The sequence below is a fragment of the Echinops telfairi genome, unplaced genomic scaffold (assembly GCF_000313985.2).
Source record: "Echinops telfairi isolate 266 unplaced genomic scaffold, ASM31398v2 ScPeMD7_3533;HRSCAF=4204_0, whole genome shotgun sequence".
Lineage (NCBI taxonomy): Eukaryota > Metazoa > Chordata > Mammalia > Afrosoricida > Tenrecidae > Echinops > Echinops telfairi.
The window spans coordinates 40053423-40070870 of record NW_022107431.1 but is presented as its reverse complement, the minus strand read 5'-3'; the positions used below and the strand labels follow the sequence as shown (position 1 = coordinate 40070870).

The following is a 17448-nucleotide window of genomic DNA, read 5'->3' as shown; positions in this document are numbered from 1 at the left end:
GATGAGACAGACAGACAGAAAGAAAGAGAAAGAAACAGCTGGAACGGTGCCTCGCAGTCTGGTAGTGGAGGAGAGGTGTTCTGCAATGACCTGGTATTTCAGGCAGAATTTGCAAATGGCCTAAACGGTCGGCAAAATAGTTGGGACAATCCACTTCAACACTCCAATTACATACCCCTCAGTGGGTTCATGAAGGAAATGAAAAGTGTAGCATTCACTTTGCCATAGAGATCCGCTCACTGCTAGTTTGCGATACAAGAAAAGGGAAATACCATAGGCAGACAACATGACTACTCACCTTTTGGTGTACTTGGCCATATCCCAAGGGATATAAACAATAGTATGTTCAGGAGGCAAAAACTGGTTGAGGTAAGTCACAGCCGCCACGAGTTCTTCACTCAGGATTCTCTCATGTTTTCTTCTCTCGCGTTCCTTTGTTCAAAACAAACAAACATGTTGAGTCTTCGGGTCACTTCTGACATGGAGGCCCGGGGGCATCGTGGCCAGGCAAGGCTGGCTGTTTGAAATCACCAGCCGCTCCGGGAACGAAAGCAGGGCTTTCCGTGCCTGAGGAACTAGTCTCGTGAACCCCGCAGGGGCAGTTCCAGCCTGTCCTGGAGGGTCCCTGCGATGAGTTGGAATTGACTTAATGGCAGTGAGGGCTTTTTGTTTTTAATCACTTTTTTTTTTCATATGGAATAGTTTTATTTTTTAAAATCATTTTACTGGGGGCTTGTACCACTCATCACAATCCATACATATACATCCGTTGTGTATGTATATGTATGGATTGTGATGAGTGGTACTTTTGTGCATTTGTTGCCATCATTATTCTCATTTGCTTTCTACTTGAGCCCTTAATATCAGCTCCTCATTTTCCCCCTCCCTCCCCACTCCTCCCTGCCTCATGAACCCTTGATAAGTTATAAATTATTATTATTTTTTCATATCTTACACTGTCTGACGTCAAAAAAACATACTTATAAAGCATGTGCATGTGTGTGCACACACACACATTCCAAGTCTTTAGCATACTGAAATGAAACTGACCTACTAAAAATAATTTAAATACAATATATATGTATATCAAATGGAAGTCAACAACTAATGAAGCTGAAAGACTCAAAAACACCAGGTTTTATTCTGGGGGGAGCATTCGGATGTCCAGCTCACCCACACTAGCCTCCCGCAAGCATCCCACGGGCTACTCAGCCAGCAGAGACCCCTGCAGGGAAGCTCCATTCCCATCAGCTGTAGGCCAGGCAGACACACACTGGGGCTGCACGGAGAACTCCTAAACTGGCACTTCCAGAGGTTTGAAATTCGCGTCTCCCCAAAACCCTGCGGTTGAGAGGCATTTGTGGAGCTAACCCTGGCCTTTGCCTGCTAAACCTCCTTAGACACCATACTGCCGCTCATTCAAGAGGCGCTAGCATCTCAAATCATTGGCTCTGCCCCATGGCCTTGGGCAAGGTTCTTAACTTCCCTATTCTTGGTTGCTGTTAGCCGCCTTTGAGTCAGTCTCCAGTTCCCAGTGATCCCGTGCACAATGGGATCTGGCCGTTGAGATCCCTTAGGCTTTAACTGACTGATATTTTGGAAGTAGATCACCAGGCCTTTCTTCCTAATCTCTCTGCTCCGCTCCAAAGCATAAAAATATGCCAGCAAGCTTCTACTGTCAGGTGGGCGGTGGCTGTGGATGTGACACATTGACCCAGCATTGAACGTGGACCTCTGTCGTGGAAGGTGAGAATTTTACCACTGAACCACCACTGTCTCCTTCACTTCTCTGGTTCACATTTACTCATCTGTAAAATGGGTTAACGATAGTATCTTCCCTAGCGCATCCGTGTGAGGTGTGTATAAGATGAAGCATACAGTGCTCAGTAAAAAGTTCATGGTTTTCATCGTGACGCTGGGTCAGGCATTCACTCGGAACCAAAACTCAGCAATCGTGACCCTGTGGTGCTGGAAGAGCATCGAGGTTGACATCAAAATAAATCTATGCTGTTTTCAAGTATGATGATTACTCCACAGAATTTAATTAGATGACTATTGTAGAAATGTTAAAAGGGCATTTTATAGCTGAGCAAATCAAATGGAGTTAGGCTTGATTCAGAGAAGTGTTCAAACAACTCTGGATAAAAACTGTTTCTAGTTTATTTTTATAGCTGAGAACATGAAATCCTAGCAGCTGAAACTTTTCTTAAAGGCACTTTAAATCAACTAGGGAAATAAAAGCTATTCTAATATAATGTTGTTGGCATTCTTATTTCAGATCTGACATTGTACAGGCTGGAGAGGGACGGCCATTTAATCAAGCTGTGGTCTAGAGAATCGACTTTGTGTATTGTCCACAGTGGGTTAGTGATAGTGGGCTGCGTGGAAGTGAACCTCCCTGAGGTCACAGACGCCTCCAGCAACCAACTGAGAACTTCACATCCACAAGTGATCTGCTTACAGCTTCAAAGGTTGTTCCCTAAAGGCTCCCCTCAAAAGGCTATTCATGGCCCCTGAGTGATAAACCTCTAATCTACAACTTATTCTGGGTCCCTGGGCAACTTCCTGTAGCAGCACTGACGGTACCTGGATTGCTGCAAAACGGCTCCACACTTCTACAATGGGTGGGTTAGGGCTATTCACAGCACAGGGTGAAAGAGAAAAGAAACAGAGAAGCAGTTCACTTTATCGACGTCATGTGGTAAAATAAAGACAAAAAATTGTGTTGTGTTATTCCATACACACGTGCAATCTGTGACTCTGTAATCACAGCTCCTTCCAGGTGAACTGAAATCAAAAAGCCTCCCTACAAATGCAGGAGTACGGTGAGGCTACCTGCTCTCGTAAAGACTTCCAGGCTTGGAAACCCTCTACAGACAGGGTCACTGTGAGATGGCATCAGGACGCTGGCACTGAGTTTGGTTTGGGTTTATCTTATGAGCAAACAGCCAATGTCAAAAATGACAATTCCCCCTAACCCTAAACAGCACCTAATTCCCATGTCCTGCTCTAGCTACTCTTTAGCTATTGCCATGTTTGGTTGCCTTTTATTGTCACGGAACCATGCGCAAGGGCAGTTTTAGATCCACTGAACTTGACATTTTCAGAAACAAAGATAAACATGAGAAATCAGGGAGGGGCACTTTACAGTCACATGTATCAGATAGTATTAGGTCAGGTGCACCTTACTTCTCAAAGTGACCTCTTGGCTCTTTAGCCCTTTAAAGAGGTCTTGTGCGTCCCATTCGCCCAGTGCAACACGTCGTGTGATTTCTTGACTACTGCTTCCATGGCTGTTGACTAGTGATGAGGAAAAGGTTGCCCAGACTACACTCACAATATAAAAAATCAAACGTTAAAAACAAAAGACCAGGAAACAGATTTCACACTGAGTTTGAATTTCACATCAAAAGTATACCATACCTTCACCAAATTCAAGATGATGAGGGGAGAGCCAAACCTCTGAAGCATCTGGTCAAAGTGAAGGGCAGCCACGCGCGCAAACGGATCTGCCTGGTCCACTGAGGAGGGAGAGAGGATGAATGACTAGCAGGATGGAAATCGGCAAGCAGGAACAAAAGTAGTGCTGGCTTTTTTGTCTGTTTGTTTGTTTGTTTGTTTTGTTTTATGTCTTTAGACACAATACAATTCAACTGATCTTCAGTGACTCTTATTTATCATCTATTATGGAAGCCGAGGGACTCTTAACCATTCTGGCGTGAAATACAAACCACTTAAGAACAGCCAAAATTAAAGAAACCATTTAACATTATTGCATAAAAATTAAACGTTTTCTGAAATGACCTATCATAGCAGTGAAAGCTAAATCATTGATGTGATTTGACAATAGTTCATTCTCTCTAAATGTGGGGAAAGAAGAGCTGTGGTTACAAAGACTGTGCCACATACAAGTGATGGGGGGCTTGGGCATCATGGTTGAAATGTCCTGAGACCAGGATAAGGGAACTGATCCTCTAACTTGCACGTAGGAAGAGTAACTTCCTGCAGTGAAAGACATCACAGACGCGTCACAGAGTATCTGCTCTGTCTCCACTTCATTGGCAACATCACCCTGAAAACAAGCACACATTTAAAGTTATTATTTCGTCTCTCTAAAAATGCTTAGTGGAAAAAATCAAGTAGACAATGAAACTACGATTCCCACCCTTAGACATTTTTTTTTAAGGTGAATGTTAATCAACATTCAGTGTGCACATAAGTCAAACCATGAAAATGTAATAAGGAAGGTAGTTAAGAATAGCAGATCATTCGACAATATCCAACATCCATTTTTTTTATAAAAACACTCAACAAAATAGGAATAGAAGGGAAATTCCTCAACATCATAAAAGCCAGATACAAAAAACCAACAGCCAACATCACGATGCTCCATGGGGAAAAACGAGAAGCATTTGCATTGAAAATGGACCAGACAAGCATGTCCCTATCAACAGTTACTCCACATTGTACTGGAAGGCTCAGCTAGAGCCATCAAACGACAAAAAGAAAGCAGGGAAATGCAAATAGGCAGAGAAGAAGTAAAACTCTGGCTATTTGCAGACGATATATATGATCCCATATATAGAAAACCCAAAGGTCTCCCCAAAAAGCCTGCTGGAAAGAATCAAGGGATTTGGCAAGGTAGCAGTGTCAAAAGTAACAACCAGAAATCGATCGGCTTCCCACATGTGAGCAAAGAGAGCTACAGAAAAGACATTAAGAAAACAATACCATTTACAATAACCACACAAAAGATGAATATTAGGAATAAATCTAAAGAAACAAAAGAGCTCTACAGAGAAAACTACAGAACTTCAAGAAACCAAAAAACACCTACATAAATGGAAGACTATCCCATGGTCATGAACAGGCAGACAATATTTTGAAAATGTAATTATTATCTAAAACAATCTACAGATAAAATGCAATCCAAGTCCCAAATACATTCTTTAAGGAAATAGAAGAACCAATTTCATATGGGCAGGCAAAAAACCTAGGATAAGCAAAGAACTTACAAAGAAGAACCAAGTCGGAGGCTTGGCACTGCCTGCCCAACAAACCTCTGTATAGTCACAGTGGTCAAGCAGCCTGCGACTGCGACAATGAGATGTATAGAGACCGATGGATCTGAACAGGAAATCCAGACAAAAATGCATTAGCCTGCAGGGAACTAATCTTCAACAAAAGATGAAGAATTATCCAAGGGGACAAAGACAGCTCTCTTCAACAAACGGTGTTGGACACACTGGATTTCCATATGCAGAAGAATGCAACAAGACCCTTATCTCTCCCCATGCACAAAAATGAACTCAAGTTGGATTCAGGATCATCAATGCGAAAATGGAAACAAACTTAAGGCAAAATAGGTGACTGGGACATGTTGAAAATACATCATTTATGCACATCAAGAGAGTAAAATGAAAGCTCACAGGTTGGGAAAAAATTTTCACCAAGACACATCGGACAAGGGTCTAATTACCAAAATTTACAGAACTCTACAACAGTTCAATAAGAAAATAGCAAACAACCTAATTAAGTGGGCAAAAGGCATGAACAGATAGTTTACCAAAAATGAATGAAACACGTGAAAAAATGCTGACGATCACTAACCATCCAGGAGATGCTAATTAAAACCACAGTGAGGTGCCACCTCACACCCACAATGCTAGCCCAATTCAAAAAACAGAAAACAACAAATGCTAATCAGGTTGTAAAGACTAGAACTCATATACACTCTCAGTGGACTTGTAAATACATACAATCACTATGAAAATGATATGGCAATACTTAAAGCAACTGAGAATTGAAATCCCATACCATCCAGCAATATAACTATTAGCCATATACCATAAAGAAATGAGACAAAACATGAGTGGATCTATGCTCCCCCCATGTTTACAGCAGCTCCCGGGAAACTGCAAGTTGCCCAAATGCCCAACTGTGGAAGAATTGATAGAGAAACTAGGGTTCATACACACAATGGAATACTCTGCATCCCTAAAAAACAGTGATGAGACACCACGTGACGTGGAAGGACCTGGAAGCCATGATGCTGAGTGAAGTTAGTCAATCACAAAAGAGCAAATATTGTATGTGTATGAGTCCACCACTCTAAGGAGAAACACCAGTTCCACAAGTTTTAGAGGCCGCTTCCCAAACAAAGGGGTAGAAAGTCTACCTAGCAGACATGAACCATACATCACCCCCTTACATGCACTTCGTAAGAACCACCTAGAAAGAAGAAACCTCACATCATCTGGGGTCCCTCCCTCAGGAAGGGGGTGGGGGGGGAGAAGACCATCCACTTGGAGCCATAAAATACTGAGACAAGGCTGTGACAACTCCACAGACCTCCGCAGGAATGAGGGGAGACCCCTACAGGAAAACAAACTAAAACCAGTGGGGGGAGCGCCCACGTGTCAGAGGAGGCACGATACTTCTGTTGGTGGATATGGTGGGTAAATGAAAAGGAGCAACCTCACATCTGGAAGGGATACCAGACAATAATTGTAGGGAACCAAAGAGGAGAATAAACCTGGTTTTCTGTTCCTGGGTCGACACTTTGAATAAGTTTCTACCCAACTCTTGATGAACCACACCATGGACTAAGCACTTTGATGACCTTAGATGCTGGCCTTACAGGGAACATGGCATCCCCCAAGGGCCACACCAGAAGGATGCAATATGGAAGCCTGACTGAACAAACTGGGCCCTACCTCAAAACTACCTGTAACCCTTGGACTTAGGAGTGAAATTTCCTGATGGGACAGAAAGCAAAAGATAGACACCCCAAGACTGGTGAAATGAACCACCATATATGCATTTTACATTAATATGCACCTTACATTAATATGACAGGTATTGATCTGATAGACAAGGATCTGCTCCTGTAAGGAACGTTACAGAACATTTTCCCCTACCACCCACCCCCATGCTCCATGTAAACAGAGCTCCATCATTCAAGAGTTCAATCTGTACAAAGCAACAACTCGTGGATCGTAAAATTCCTCTTCTCAACAGTCTCTTAAATTCTATGCCATTGGATAAATTACTGATGTTATCAATGCAATAGCCTTATACCCCAAGGGGATGATTGACAATGTTTTTCTTTTTTTTTGTTTGGAGGGGGTTTGTTTATTTGTTTGGGGCTTTTTTGTTGCTGTTTTGGTCATAAAATGATAATATAATGGCTAAAATTAACCAGAGTTATCCATAACCCCTGGACATGCAGATGGAGTCTGGACTTCCATTTAATTTTAGCCCCAATCCAAGAACAGAGCTCTTATGACATGGCCCTGCTCGATGTTAACCTTCATGAAGAGATCACTGAAGATGAAGGTGCTAAAGTGTGGTGAAGAAAGGAGATGGTGCCCAGCTATCTACTGGAATAGCATCTGGGGTCTTAAAGGCTTGCTCTGAAACAAACAGCTATCGAAGTGAGGTGTCAACGAAGTCCACATGGAAGAACCACACCAGCCTATGTGATCCAAAGATAATAACGAAATCCAAATATGATGAAGGGAAAAGTATCAGAGCTTAAATTGTGAACACTCAATTTGTAGAATCCTATGGAGGGCAGTGGGAACCCAAGATCCATTTGTAGAGCAGATTAAGCCTCTGGCAGATCCCCTCTGGCCACAGGTGAGGGACTTGAACAGCTTTGCTATCAGACAAAGATTATTGTAAACTTGATTATGGTAGATGGAACTATGGTATAATATGATACTTAGTCAGTTGGCCTCCCTCTTGACCCAACCTGAATTTGCTCTAGGCTCTCCTGAATAGCAGAGAATAGCTTGTTCCATACAGAAATTTCTTCTCTGGCTTTTTATATTATTGCTGGTAGTGTTTTCTTGCTTACTCTTTATTTTTAATCTTTAGATTTATTTTTAATTGTTTATGTTAGGTTTCCTAGTTTATGAAGCACAGGAGTGGATGTATAGAGACCATAACAGATGAAAGGTTTATCAGGACGGAAATGGGTGGGTGGGAGGAAAATTGGGAAACAGATAATGAATGTGGGAGGGAGAGGGAGCACTAGAACTAATTATGATGATGTATATACAACTCTTTTTAAAAACAACTTAACTCCGGAAGTGTATGATGTGTGAATTTTATATCAATAAAACTATTTTTTAAAAGAATAGGATATCATAGTTGAGGGATGTGAATATCCTTGTTATCAGAAAGAGAGCATTGCAAAGTCGATTATAACAGAGGTCTTTGGTTAAAATGTAATATTTTATCATTTGATCTCTTTTGATTCATTTAAAACTGTTTCAGTTTTTAAAATGAAAGAAAGAAAAAGAAGGGGAAACACACAGGAATCGAGGCTCTGGTGAATCCCCACTGACCATGGGCCAAGGATGTGAACAGCCTTTCTATCAGGCACAGTGCAATGGAAAATGGATTGTTGCAGATGCAGTTAGATTAATCTTTAGCACTCTGTCATTTGCTCTCCCTCATGATGCATATTTAAATGATCTAGTTTTTAATGTTTTCTAATATTTCTATTGCTCTAGTTTTTCATTTTTTCTGCTTTCTTTTCAATTAAGGTTTTTTATCGTTTGACTTTGTTATTGTTAGTTTTTTGTTTGCTTTTTAAGTTTTTTCTGTATATGAAATCCAGGGTAGGTAAATCCATGAAGGCAGTAACTGGACCCCTGATTCTTTGGGGATATGGCAAGGGAGATTAGGGGAAATGGGAAGCTAATAACAGTGGGTAAAAGAAAGAAGAAAATGTCCTAAAACTGTGGTGATGATTATACAACTTCTCTTGAAGTGACCGGACTACTGAATTGTATGATATGTGAATCATAAGCCACTACAATTGCTGGAGGAAGGAGGGGAAGAATAGCAGAGAATGAACTAGCTAATAATACACGTGGTACAAGTGATACAAGAGAACTGGTTGAGTGGTATAAGTGGTGGAATGGTGGTAGTGAAGTGCCATCAATCAGTTCAGAATTGGGGATCCCATGTACAAAATGAGGAGGAGGAAGAGAAAACAGATACAAATATATGAAATTAGATAGCAGGCTAGAAAGGCCAGCAGAATATCAAAATTTAATTCTGAAAAGCAAGGGGAAAGAACCACCACAAAAAATGAGTCAAAGGCTAGTGGGCACGGAAAATTAAGAGAAAGGGAGGATGGGGTGTTGGAAATAGCTTTACCTATAAAAGTACATAAGGATATGAGAGAGAATCATTCAGAATGATTAGCAACATTTCTGTTGGTTATCCTCAAGATACTAAAAAATAATATAGCCGCAAAGTTCAAATACTCTTCTGAAAGTATCAGTTATAAACGTTCTCAAATTTCAAGGAAAATTTTACTATTTTTATGCAGGATCACAACCCAATGCCTGACTCGACCTGTCAACTCAATCATACATTTGCTTAAGGCTCAAGCTGTTTCTCACAATGACAGCCAGCCAATCAGAGAGATGATGGGCTGACAGCAGGGCACATGGGTTTGTGTTGTCATTTCTAAGTACGGAGCAGAAGTCGTGTGTCCTGAGAGAAGCTGGAGAAGGGCGAGGAGCCCAAGGGTCTGCAGTGCTTTGCTCTTCCTCGTCTTCTGATCAAGGGCTTACTTCCAATGAGGGCTGCCCCCCACTTACTCCTCGGTGGAGGGGGTTTGCAAATTTCATCTCGACATTAAGTAGGTACGATACCTTCAGGTATATTACAGAAACAGCTCATCCTCCCAAACCTTAGACATTTTCATAACTCCCTACAGCATTACGTAACTTTCTCAGATAACTGACTTCTCAAAACATCTGTATATTAGTCATAGTTCTCACAAGTTTCAGATGCCCTGGGAAATTCATTATTCTCTTGATAATATCCAAAATTCAGAAATTTCACTTTGCTTCATGTATGTCAAGAAAGCTAAATATACCTATATAGCTTTGCATTTATTTAGCATATATATCTATATATAGCCATATAGATGCTGGTGTTCAAGAATAAGATGCCAGACTTGCTGCTTTTTTTCATTCTTAAAACTTTCTATTCTAAATCTAAGCACATAGAGTCTTAATTGGTTTTACTTCTGAATAATTAGCATACAGCTTCTTAATATGTTTTTGTAATTTTTACGTTTTAGACCTTGAATATGTCTTGTTGCTTTTCATCTTACCTCACAGTTGGCGCCTCTCTTTAGAAAACGGGTCCCAGCAAACTTGCTGGATCTTCGTGCTATGAGGCTGACATACACTGGCCGTCCATAGATCAACAGCTCTGAAGAAGCAAGTTAAAGCCCTTGAGCACTTGTGGCTGCTGCGTACATATTTACATACATCATGTCTCACAGGTGAAAGTCAAAATTGAAACACACTGCCATCAAGTCAATTACAAATATAGTGATCCTACCCAGGGCTTGGGGACTATAAAGTTTTATAGGAACAGACAGACTCATCTTTCTCCAGGGGAGCAGCTGGTGGGTTTGAACAGCTGGCCTTGGGGCTAGCAGCCCTACGATGACCCAACAGTGTCCACAGGTTAAAGAGCAACTAAAAGCTCCACCCACGAATGGAACAGAAATGGAACTGGCTGCTCTTCAGAATCACACAGGTATGAGGACAACAACTGGCCCTGCCTAAGGGATGGATTGTTCCTATGAGTGTGGCGGGAAATAGAAAACAGGTGCAGGGTAACCAGCCTGGGGGGGGGGGGGGGGGGGGGGGAAGCTGGTACTTCCTTAGAGCCAAGTAAAGGATGTGAATACTTCAGAAAGGTCTTTTGCAGATTCACCCAGAGCAGTACATGGTTTGATTCATTGGCTGCTGCTTCCCTGCACAACAGTCGTCGATTAAGTAAAGTGAAGCCCTGAGCCACTTCAGTGTTCTTCTCTGTTAATCTCTGTTGTCTATGGTCCGGTGGCAACGATCCCTGTTTTCGTTACCCTGCCATGTAATCCAGACTGAAGGCTGTCGTCTTCGATCTTCATCAGTGTTTCTAGTCCTCGTCGTTTTGAGGGGCAAAGAAAGCAGTGCAAACAGAAACAACCGAAAACCGAGTGAATTGTTGTGAATTGCCTGATAAATACAGCTTCCTCGTTAGGTGACCATATTTAACTTTCCCGGCCTCAGTTGCAGCTTGTAGAAAATGGAGGAAGCGCTTTCTTAGGGGGAGGAGAACTAAATGAAATAGCCTATGTAGAGCTCAGCTGTGGTATATGTTCACAAAACAGCAATTAATCATATCACCACAGACTTCTGGAATTTGTTAGGTGCTTGGTAAGGTGAAGAGTAGACTCATTGCTTAACTAATGATCTATACAATCACAATATGTGCTGCTGATTACTATTAAAAAATTAGGAAAGACATTCTGAGGAGCCCAGGTGGCGTAGTGGTACACATTGAGCTGCAAAGAGTAAGATTAACCGTTTGAAACCACCAGCCTCTCTGGGGGAGAAAGACAGGGCTTTCTACTCCCGTGAAGAGGAACAGTCCCTGAAACTCACAGGGGCTGCTCTGCCCTGTCCTATAGGGTCACTATGATTCGGCATCGACTCAATGGCAATGACTTTGGTTTGGAGTTTGGAGCCAGCTCTAGACTACAAAACGGTGGAGAGCTACCTTTTAGGAACGGTCGCACTTGATTTTTTGGTCCTTGGTGGTAAAAACCAGTCAGACAAAAGCAACTTAAGGCCAAAGCTCATTTTCATTTAGTGACTGATTAAGTGGATGATCCCACTCACTGGGTGGAAATGATTATGAGGTAATGAGCCTGATTTTCAAGTGCAGCCCTTAATCTCACTCGTCATCTGTCCAGAACATCTGTTTGCATCTAGCCGCTCCTCGCCTGCACTTGCCACGAAGAAGGCTCGCCTCTCCAGCTGCCGATTGCCTTGCAAATGCTCTGGGCCAAGAGTTCATGACCACCGTCCATTCACCTCCTAGAGGGTCGCAAGACAACCCTTCCTTTAAAGCTTGCACCACATGTACTTCTGTCAACCAGGAAACACACTGGTGCCCAAACACCGGGCAAGATCTCCAGCCGTGAGATGAGAACGCTCGTGACTGCCTCCAGAAGGCATGCGCTGCCCCCTGGACCTCATGACAGAGGAGCGCTTTCGTGGGAGGTTTTCCACAGAGCCAGGGATTAAATGGAAGAGGAGGCTATGAAAGAAAGATGATAAAATTGAGCTCAGCACCTCCCCCAGTGCATAACGCTGTTGTTGTGCGCCAGTGGGCCCATTCTGACTCACAGCGAACCCCATGGGGCACAGTCAACCCAACCCACAGGCTTCCTGGGTGGCAAGTTTTACGGGAAAGGAGTCACTAGGTAGAGGGGAACCGCCAATCTTTCTATTAGCAACTGAGCACGTAACGACTTGCAGTGCCAGGGCTCTTTAACACTACCACTCCGTGATTTCTCGTGCCCACCTTATACCCAAACCTTCTAGTATCATTTAACTTAACCCAGTTTAGAAACAGTGGTCGACTCAGCCTCCGAAATTCTCTTTTGCATATGTCAGTCTCCTGAAGGAGCCCAGGGGCTGTAGCGGTTTCCCATTGGGCTGCTAACCACAAGATCCGTAGTTGGAAACCACCAGCCGCACCGATGGAGAAAGACGAGGCTTTCTCTTCCTGTCAAGAGTGACAGTCTGAGAAACCCACAGGGGCAGTTCTACGCTGTCCTATAGGGTTGCTATGCGTCAGAATCAACTCAATTGCAGTGAGTTTGGTGGGGTGGGGTGTGGGGGGTGTTGGTTAATTGGTTGATTCAGCCCAAAAGTACCACCATACCTCCTAGTAGTTTTCCATGCAAACCACGGCAACACTCCCATATACATCCACTTCTTTATGTACACGCATGCATGGTAAAGAGTCCTGACAGTGCTGTGGGCTGGTGAGTGGGCTGCTAACCGCACAGTCGGTGTTTAAACCCAACCCACTAGCCACTCCAAGGGAGAAAGATGAGGCTGTCTGCCCCATTTGGATTGACAGCTTTGGAAACCCTGTTTAGTCAGAGGAGACTCCACGGCAGTAGGTTTGGTGTTTGGGGTGTACAGTTTACTTATGATGCTTCCCCACTCCTAACTTTCCCTGGCCTTTCTGTACTGCCCGACTTCTGCTTTTCTCTCCGGAGCCCGCCCCATCCTCCTGACTTGTCAGTGGTCTCCCCCCTTCACTCAGTCTTACTGCCGAAGACTCCATCCACTGTATACACAGAGCACTTTCTCCTGGCTCTCGATGGACCTTTCTGACCAGGTAGTCCACATTCCTCTTTATATTTCCACTAAATGGGTCTAGGAGCCCTGGTGGCTTAGTGGTTACACATTGGCTGCTAGCCGCAAGGTCAGCAGTTTGAAACCACCAGCCACTTCATGGGAGAAAGATGAAGCTTTCTACTCCCACTAAGACTTATAGTGGTGGAAGCCCACATGGGGCAGCTCTATCCTGTCCGATAGGGTCGCTATGAGTCAGAATCGACTCTATGACAGTGAGAGTTAATAGACATCATAACTGTTCTTTAAAAAAGGATACTTGACTGTCCACAGAATCCGTGAATAATATATAGCAGCCAGTCACGGTGGACAGTGTTTTTAATTACTTCCAGAAGCTCGCCATTCCACACATACTTCATGTATGGTTCACTGCAGATCCCAAACACACCTGAGAAAGAAGAGTCAGCATCAGAAATATCCAGACCACTGGTTGAAAATCAAGCTATTTTTTAAGTTCCTAAACTTTGCTTTTAACTTCAACGTACGAGGCCTGATTGAGAACACCGCTATGTTTTGGTAGCTCCCAAGGACCTCCTCCCCCAGAACACAGCAGGGACTCCGCACAAAGGCAGAGCATACTCACAAGTTGTGATTTGTGAGAGCATTTAATGTGAGAGAGAATGCTGGAGACATTAAGAACATGCGAGCAAATGCAGTAGAAAGCTGAGAGGCAACATAGAGTTGGGGAGGGGAACAGAGCTCGAGGGTTGAGTGCCTAAGTCAAACCGGAATATCCAACTGGTCCATTCCGTTTCAACCCCCAGCTGAGAATCTACCTTCCCATCCCACGTACACTGAATCAGAATCCACATTTTAACCAGCACTCCAGGTAATTCTGAAGTTAAATTGCTTGTTAAATTTCATCAAGCATGAATCAGCACATGCAGATGAATTAAATAACCAACGAGTTTGACTGAACTTGTATGAAGCCTAAAAGAAGCAATAAGGAGATTGATGAAGCAATAGCTTAAAAAATTGTGACAGTTCTGGAGAGCAGGCAATCAAAACCATTCTGCTTCCACAACGGTCCTTTTGGAACTGGTCTCTACGGCGGAAAAAGGGTGGCATGTATTCTCTAATACTCAAAACAAAAACAATTCTCCATTTAAATATCTCCAAAAGTCTAGAACTGAATGCATTCCCTAAATATTTTTTAATGACATGAATGATTACTAGGAAATATCAGCATACAAATGAAATTACATGGTGATCAAGATTTCTATAAAAACAAACAGGTCAAGTTCATGTAGTAGAACTACCCTAAGTCAAGACGAAGAGCAGAGAGAGAGGGAGAAATGTAAGTCTACTTAATAAGAGGCCATTTCGTGGATGTTGCATTAACAGGCTTGGATAAACTAACAATAACCTACCGCTTCCACCCTGTGTAACCAATCCTTCATCTTCAAAGATATCAAAGCTCTCTTGGCGAGCCTGGGTCGTTTCTGACTTCAGCATCTCCAGGGGCATCCGCAAGACAGTGAGATTATATTGAAGAGAGTGGGACAAATCATAGCTGTAACTGAGAGCAGAATTGAAATTTACTAAGAACTATAAAAGCACAGCAGTGTCCATGGTCTTGGCTCCCTGTGGAAGTAAAATGTGTGAACTGACGGGCTAGCACCTGTTCCTTTACTTGGAAGTGGTGCTGTTCATATAAGCACTTAAAACAAAGCAAAGCATGAGCATAATTGGACACAGAAGAGACCCAGGGTATGACGTAAGCAGGTGTGCCACTAGAAAGATAGTTATAGGTTTGTACGAAGTGCATTGCCTGCTTTGTGCTGAAATTAATTTAAGCTCATGGCCAAGAACCAAGGAACCCGGCTGGCATATGTATCTGAAAGGAAGCTCTGTAGGCACTATAACCTCCCCTGCAAGAATGTATAGCTCCCTTCGCTAAGTCACCCAGGAACAAAAACAATTCTATTCATTATTAATTATATTGGGCTTTGTGATACAACAGACATAAGCAAATGACACATGTCATTTCACAGGAACGTGTCGTAAGAAAGGAACAGCCACAATAATCTCTCAGCAAAAAAGAGAGAGAGAAAAAAGAATTTTATATTTTTAAGCCAAAAGAAAACCCTTTATGATTCTTATTTTGCATAACCACTACCTTTTGAAATACAGTTCTCATATATTATTGGCATAGAATTTCAGAACGTAACTAGCATTCTTTAGACATATATGCAAATTTGTTTTGAAAGTATTGGGGGCATAATTTTAAAGATGAATGTTAACAATTCTGCCTGGACTCACATACATTATTTTAATGATTAGTTCCTTCCTTAATTGATTCTGATCATCTGATTGAAACTGACTTTTTGTTTCCTCTGTGGAATCAATCTGACCACATTTGCTTGATCCATCTACTCACTCTAATCTCACAGGTTGAAAAGTGGTATTAAGAAGTTGGTTTTTCTATCACAATGATCTCCATATAGCCCCCTCCCAGAGGGAAGACAACAGAAAAGTGGGTGAAGGGAGATATCGGTCAGTGTAAGACATGAAAAAAAAGTATAAATGATCAAGGGTTCATGAGGGAGGGATGGGGGGGGAGGGAGGGAAAAAATGAGGAGCTAATACCAAGGGGTCAAGTAGAAGGAAAATGTTTTGAGAATGATGATGGTAACAAATGTACAAATCTGCTTGACATAATAGATGGATGTATGGATTGTGATAAGAGCTGTAAATGCCCCCAATGAAATGATTTTTTTAAAAGAGCAGGAAAAGTTGGTTTTTAACAATCTAGCTAAAACAAATAGTTTTCCAGCAAAGTCTTAAGAATGCAGTCATCTTTTAAAAAGGCTATCTAAGAGACGCAGAGAGGAACCTACATCTTTTTCCTTCAGGAGCAGCCCTATCCGGGCCTGGTGCGGGGCTCAGAAGAAGCTGAGAATGGGCAGCGGGGACTGCTCAGATGGTGCGGCCGAGAGCAGCAGACACGCAAGCAGTGCTGGGAACAGACAGTGCGCCTGAGGACGCAAACGCAGATGGCAGAGGCCAAAAACAGAAAAATAATTCACTTTCCCTAGTTTTCCATCACTCCGTTCTACTTAATAACCTTGATGTCATAGGTAAGGAAAGAGTTAACTCTATCAATAATTAACTCGTAGTAACCTATAGGACAGTTTGCTAAGCCGTAACCGCGGCAGGAAGCAGACGGCCTCCTCTTTCTCCGGAGGGGTGGCTGGTGGTTTCCAGCTGCTGACCTTGAGGACAGCGGCCCAGGCAATGGCTCACAACACCCCAGGGGCAGGCGTCACAGTGGGCTTGATGGCAGGGATGTCTGAGTTGCTAACAATTCATTACAAAGACAAAAAATGTAAGTTCCCTTTCAGTATAAAACACCAATCAATGCCTACAGACTTGTTAGACCAGTGGTTCTCAACCTTCCTCACGCCACGACCCTTTCATACAGTTCCTCATGTGGTGGTGACCCCCAACAACCATAAACTTATTTTTGTTGCTTCTTCATTACTGTCATTTTGCTACTGTTATGAATTGGGCGACCCCTGTGAAAGGGGTCGCGACCCACAGGTTAAGAATCACTGTGTTAGACCCCCTTTTAGCTCTAAGACTCAAGCTCTTATTTAGCACATCCTACTTTGTGTTCTTCCTTTTAATTTGGACATTTAAGTGAATATAGTTTTCCATTTATCACAATCACACTATATCAACCAAATCCATGTAATGAGCCCATTTGTGGCAATATAGCACAAAATCGTGATGCTTTACCGCAATTTACTTGCCTGTTCTTTAGTTTGGAGTGCTGGTGGCATAGTGGTTATGCATTGGGCTGCTAACTGCAAGGTCAGTAGTTCAAACCACCAGCCATCTGTGGAAGAAAGATGGGGCTTTCTACTCCCATAAAGAGTTACCGTCTTGACAAGTGGGATTTACTAAGGATAAAACACCTGAGTGCCTCAAAAGACTTCACCAAGAGAGTAACAAGGCAACCACAGACTGGAAGAGGATTTTTAGCAATGACACAACAGACAAAGGGCTTACTATGAAAATCTACAATACCCTCCTTGCCTACAAAACTAGAAAAGCAGTTAACCCCTTGAAGAAGTGGGCAAAAGAGCTGAAAAGAAGTTTCACTCAGGAGGAGACCCATACGGCCAATAAACATATGAGAAAATGCTCCGGATCATTAGCGATCAGAGATGCAAGTCAAAACAACCACAAGAAGGCATCTAAC

The 17448-nt window shown here is 42.7% G+C and overlaps 1 protein-coding gene across 1 annotated transcript in view; it reads right to left on the bottom strand.

Moving 5' to 3' along the window:
• FIG4 (FIG4 phosphoinositide 5-phosphatase) overlaps window positions 1-17448 on the bottom strand; it is a 151869-nt gene that overhangs the window by 77686 nt on the left and 56735 nt on the right. Inside the window, exons 6-11 of the mRNA XM_045294607.1 lie at window positions 14612-14760; window positions 13501-13629; window positions 10145-10245; window positions 3910-4072; window positions 3424-3521; window positions 299-432 (exon numbers count right to left, since the gene is read on the bottom strand). Of these exons, the coding sequence (XP_045150542.1) occupies window positions 299-432; window positions 3424-3521; window positions 3910-4072; window positions 10145-10245; window positions 13501-13629; window positions 14612-14760 (774 nt within the window). The remainder of the gene's footprint in view (window positions 1-298; window positions 433-3423; window positions 3522-3909; window positions 4073-10144; window positions 10246-13500; window positions 13630-14611; window positions 14761-17448) is intronic.